Below are 6,059 nucleotides of genomic sequence, written 5' to 3'. Positions count from 1 at the left end.
AAAATGTTGTAAATTTTTCGGAATTTATGGGGATAATTTTAATTTTCGAAAATAATTTGGAAGGAATATTTTTAAAAATTAAATGCGAATCATAACCCGAAAAATTATGAAGTATAATCGGGATAAATGTTTTTAATCGATAATTCAAATTGCATCGATTGTGAGCGTATCCGCGGATATCACCTGTCTGGTGATTGTGATCCAATACGCGCAGATCATCATCATTAAATTTTTCCTTACAAATATGGCATATATGTTTCGAAATATTAGAAATACTATTTAAATTAATTTCGACGTTGCGATTTATTATATCTAATAAATTACTTAGCTGGTTTTGGATATCGATTAGAAAATTATTAACGGCGTTATCACCCAAATAAAAATTGCTATATATTATCTTATCTTCGTTTTCGATAATTATAATAGAATAACATATAGGTTTATGAATTTGGATATTTTTAGTAAAACTAACACTCGGATCTATTTCATCGGAAGAAACCTCTTCCAAAATTGATTCAAAGTCGCAATAACACGCTACGGGAAAGAATAATTCCTTTTCTATCGCCCGGAATTTTACAATCGCATTCTCACCTTTTGGGGTTGATACTTTTTGATATTTATGATTAGAACAAAATTTAACGTGATCATTTAAAGTACACTCTCTTTCGAATCCGTTTAGACATTTTTTACAGTATTTTCTAGGTAAAAATTTATCGGACATTAATCTATTGAAGTTCCTAATCAAGAAATAGTGCGACTTATATAGCAATAAATTTATCTCTTTTTCAAATTGAAATTTGCTTATATAGATAGGATAAATTAATTTCTTTTCGTAGCCATAAACATTAATAGTCAGACAATTATTTTTTTCAAATATAGGAATATTTTTCACGATTACAGGAAATTTTAAACGATTTGTATTTAAATATTTTAAATATTTTCTATATAAATATACAGAATTTCTGTTTCTACCGGTTGCGGGATACAAATGTGCAATTATACAATATAGAAAACATTGATTGTCCGAACATTTTATATTTAATACACAACGCTTATTAACTAAAGATTTAGGAAGAATAATATTTCCGCAGCCCCCGCTTTCATTTTTATATATGCCAATATTAATATCTATGAATATAATTTCATTTAGTATCCATCCCGATCCATACTTAATAAATTCGTCGATATAATTTAGAATCGTATCGAAAGCATTAGTTAATTTATCGTTAATCATATACGAGGATAAAATATGCTCAACACGGCTGGAAAAATATACATCTTGATATTCTGCAATATCATCTTCTAAATATTTTAAAAATTTAGTTTTTAAATTTATCAAAAATTTTCTTCTACACACAAAATTATCGCTAGCTAAAATATTATAAACAGTCGGCGTTATTTTTTCAAAAAAGACTGCGGGATCAACATTTTCTGCAATAAACGCTCTGTATGTTTTCGCATATCCTCTAAAAGCTTTCTTTCTTAATATAAAATTAAACATTTTCGTCTAAATGTTCGCCCATTGCATCGAAAGCCTTCTTATATAATTTAAAATCCTTAACATTAATATTGTATTTGTTAGACGGATAGTTTCCTTTCGTTCTTGTCAGAGAAACATATGCAGTAGACTGAAATTCTGTAACCTCCATTACTTGATTTTCACATATTTTAATTTTAAATGGCCGAATTTTCAAAGTTTTAGTATTATGCACGCTTAGATCTAAGTCAAATTTTTGCTTTTTCGACTCCTGTTCTTCGGTAATTTTAGGTTTCGGACCCCTCTTTTTACCGACGCTCTGTTTCACGGTAAAATCAAATTCATTTTCTAAATTTAAAATTACATACTATTTAATAAAAATATTTTTAAAATAATAAAAAATAATAAATTCTTACCAGCATCTGACGACATGTTTTCTTAGTTGTATTGGAGATACTTGTAGTAGACAAGATGTGTCGGACGGTCTCTTGGTCCTAGTATATATAGCAGTTAATCTAACCGGATTGTACCGGTTAGAACTGGAAAGTCGACGACTGTCTATCAGGAAACTGTGTCGCAGAACTAATTTCGTAAGGCTTTTGTCCTAAAAAAATCTAATTTAGTAAACCCTTTAGCCCCGGAAAAAGTGAAACTGTGTCGACAAACTAATTTCGTAAGGCTTTTGGCGAATTTTTGTCCCAGAAAAATTTATTTTTGATCGGGAAAAGTGTCGCCGAACTAATTTCGTAATTTATTTTTAACTAGGAAAGGCTTTTGGCGAATTTTTGTCCTAGAAAAATTTATTTTTGATCGGGAAAAGTGTCGACAAACTAATTTCGTAAAGCTTTTGGCGAATTTTTGTCCTAGAAAAATTTATTTTTGATCGGGAAAAGTGTTGCCGAACTAATTTCGTAAGGCTTTTGGCGAATTTTTGTCCTAGAAAAATCTAATTTCTGACGCGGAAAAAGTGACAAACTAATTTCGTAATTTATTTTTGACCGGGAAACTGCGTCGTGTTAGCATTTTTGATAGGAAAAATAATCTAACCGGGTCATTCATAACCCCTTCAACAAATTTCTGCGACTTAACTGTGTTGTGTTAGCACAGGTTATAACCCTTTAATTTATTTTTGAGCGGGAAACTGCGTCGTGTCGACAGCGAAAATAATCTAACTGTGCCATTCATAACCCCTTCAGCAACCCGTCGACACAGATTATAAACCTCTAATTTATTTTCGACGTCTCTAGAAAGTTTAAGGAAAACGATCTCGGTTGCTAGAAAGTTTTTTATACCCTCGAATTTTGTATAAATACCGCTCGGAACCCAGAAGTTTCCATCAAACTTAAAGCATCTTAGCTAGAAGATGGCTTGTAAGTATATTTTTTTATATATCTACATTTAATTAATATATTTTTTTAAAAAAAGAAATATTTTAGATAATGTAAATTCTGCTATACCTGCAGTCCGCGATGGATCTTGCGATTTTAAATGTGAGTACTAAAATAAAAGCAAGGTTTTCTTTATTCTTTATATAATATATATTTATATAAATTAGATTACGACTGGATAGATTCACATCCTGCGTGGATGACTATGCATCCACACCGTTTCTATACGAGGGAGGAGGAGAAATGTAATATAGGAGTAATTATAGATTTTGAGGTATTTACAATCAAGGATATGGGTCTTGCGTTCGATACATTATGTCGTCAGGTTGGGTATGTGGCTTGCAATTGGAACGAATTCGATATAATTAATTTTTATAATGAAAATATTATTTTCGAGTGGTTAAATTTTTCTAATCAAAAAAATGTAAGATTCGGCAACCATTTACACGGTCTTTATTTAGCATACGAAGAAGGGCCTTTTGGTGAGTGGGAGAAAAGTGAAAATGTTTGTCGAATTTTATATGATTTATTTTTAAAATATAAAATTTTTTATTATAAGGGAGGGAAAATTGAAAAAAATTTTTTAGATTTAACGAGTGAAATTTATAACGTGTATATACCATACTTCGATCTAGAAGATTTCGGCGTGCCGAAATCTTCCGACATAAGGGTTCCATGTCCAAACCACCTAAAAAAATACCCTCACAACTGCCCTCCTCCCAAAAAACGGACGAAGGAAACGGTGTGTAGTATTCACAGGATGGGTTATCCGCATGAATGTCGCCGGCCGCAGGATGGTGCCCCACTATTAAACATCTGTACGGACCATACCCGTTTTATCGCCCACTGTCCTCTGTGCGATGTTTTTTCGTATAAGACATACATGTTTAAACACAGTAAATATATTTTATTCTTATATAAAAATCGGTAAATAATATTATATTTATTTTTTAATTTTGGGTTTTTTTATTTACAGATATATGGCAATACCCCCACCTGTAATTTATTTTTGAAAAAATAAATCAATTTTTTTACACTTTAAATGCTTTTATTATTTTTCATTGAATTACAGCATTGGTTATACGTTACAGTAAGTGAGCGCGCTAAATACAAACGGTGTTTAACAAAGTTTTGTACAAATTCGTCGTTATAGACTTTATCCGTTTTACTTAATTCGTTTAAACATTGGTTTCTATTCATTTTATATAGAAAATACAAACAAAAATAGCCGCAATTCGTCGAATATAAACTCTGATGAACGTTATTATTCCAGCAACAAGTTTTAGAATTCCGTGTTATAAAATTTATTATATTCTGTTTCGATGGCTTAATCCCATAACTATCGTAGTAAAAACAGATTTTTCCGTCAAAGAATACCGATATCCAGTGAGTTCCGGGTTTATTTCTTTCGTCTAAGTTAATTATATACGATTTATACTTAGCGATGCAAACAGGTAAATCATCCGATGCAAAAACTCCTCCAAAAGTTTCTTTTATTTTCGGATCGCTGGATGCGAGCCTCCACAGCGTGATGGTGTTCATTAGTAATCGACAAAAACAGTCCTCGAAGCATCGATTTCTAGAGTATTATTGTATTCGAGTAAACAAATAACGTTTACAGTTTCTAGTAATGCCGTTGCGAACTTAAATTCGATTGAGATGTTTCCTATTTGATTTATACTCTTATGTGATTCGGAGGCGGCTCGATCCTGTGTTAAGTCGAAACTGTAGAGAGTATATCCGTCTTTATACTCTTTGTAAGATATGTTAGTATATTTATGGTGATTAATACATCCTATATCTTCGAATAATGATATAAAATTCCTTCCATAGGCGTTGCCTCCATAATCCGGAGAATATGGTTGAGGCGGAAACATTTGGTTGTCTTTTAATAAACATATATAATTTAAATTGTAATTTTTAAAATTGAAAGGATTATATTTTACATTTCCATTAAATGCAGTATTAGAAACTAGTCCGATAGTCATTCTGTAAGGCAGCTGGCCGATTACGGCGTTTGAGATATTAGTAGATTGTATTCCGCTACTTAGGGTAAAAACTTTTACATCCGTTCTTCGAAACGGCATTTTTATGATGCCTGTTTGCAGCGCTTTTTCTATTCCAATTTGAACAGACGAACTAACGTCTACTTTATTAATTTTTAAAGACGCGTTTTTTATAATTATTTTATAATTATTGCTGGTAGACATTAGAGCAAAATCGTCTTTAGATCTTTCTAATTTAATTCTTAAATCAACGTTATTAATTAACAATTTAGGTTGATTAGACAAATCGATATGAAGCCTTCCGATTAAATCTATTAATTTACTTTGTTTAGCAATATTAAATCTTTTAGCCAATCCTTCATTATTATCGTCTAACGAGTCCATATATTGCGCAGTATCTTTATAAAATAATGCGCTCGTTAAAAAAGTTTCCTGCGCATCTTTTGAATAAAATAATAATGCTTCTAAAATAGATCGGTAGCAGTAATTAGTCTGCGAAATTATTTGTTTATCATTTAAAAACACGCTGCATTGAGAAAATAAACTATTTAAAAAATAATTAACAGGTGCGACCTTTTCTTCGGCAGAAACGTCCGTTCCGTCGTTTTTAATAATTTTTGCTTGAACGTGGAGATAAATCGAATGCAAGTCGATATAATTTTCGCCAGAACCGGATATGTAAAATTCTATCGGGGCACGGCTATCCGATATTGTTGCTACGGGATGAACAATAACTTCTGTAGTATTGTCGATGGCCAGTTGCGTCGAAACGGTGCTAAATAAGTCGAGCTCGCTTTTGGTGCAGGGGCAGGAATTCGGGTCCATTTTCTTATTCCGAAAATATATCGTGTACTTTCCGTCTTTTATTCTGAGTCTGCTTCAGTCTCTTCGGTCGCTTTCGTTTTATACCCGATCCGCCTTGCACTTTTTTAACTACATCATCTTTAATTTCAGAGCCAATATCCTTTAGATGCGATTTTGCCGATTCTTTAAATGATTTCCCCGCAATTACGTCCGATCCAACCCCCGACGCAAAATTTAATGCTTTGCGCCCCAGATACGATCCGATTCGGCCCAGAATCGGTACTGATTTTCTAAAAAGATCGGCGAAGAATCCATACCCTCGCTGAATTTGAGGCCCCGCAAAATAACCTCGTCCCGTCAAATGTTGCCTCAAATATAAATCGG

At 32.3% G+C, this 6,059-nt stretch overlaps 1 protein-coding gene and 1 long non-coding RNA gene across 2 annotated transcripts; one reads left to right on the top strand and one right to left on the bottom strand.

The window, feature by feature from the left end:
• Nucleotides 1-2,833: 2,833 nt before the first annotated feature.
• Nucleotides 2,834-3,084, top strand: LOC136980765 (uncharacterized). Its single transcript, XR_010881597.1, has 3 exons — nt 2,834-2,847; nt 2,914-2,967; nt 3,033-3,084. It is a non-coding gene; the product is annotated as an uncharacterized lncRNA (long non-coding RNA).
• Nucleotides 3,085-4,406: 1,322 nt separating this feature from the next.
• Nucleotides 4,407-5,696, bottom strand: LOC136980755 (uncharacterized protein F54H12.2-like). The gene has a single exon (XM_067276948.1). The coding sequence runs from the start codon at nt 5,694-5,696 to the stop codon at nt 4,407-4,409; it is 1,290 nt and encodes a 429-aa protein (XP_067133049.1).
• Nucleotides 5,697-6,059: the final 363 nt, after the last annotated feature.

The sequence above is a fragment of the Centruroides vittatus genome, unplaced genomic scaffold (genome assembly GCF_030686945.1).
Source record: "Centruroides vittatus isolate TY-2023 unplaced genomic scaffold, ASM3068694v2 contig_723, whole genome shotgun sequence".
NCBI classification, from domain to species: Eukaryota; Metazoa; Arthropoda; class Arachnida; order Scorpiones; family Buthidae; genus Centruroides; species Centruroides vittatus.
The sequence above is the reverse complement of the archived record's forward strand: the minus strand, read 5'-3'. Positions and strand labels throughout refer to the sequence as shown.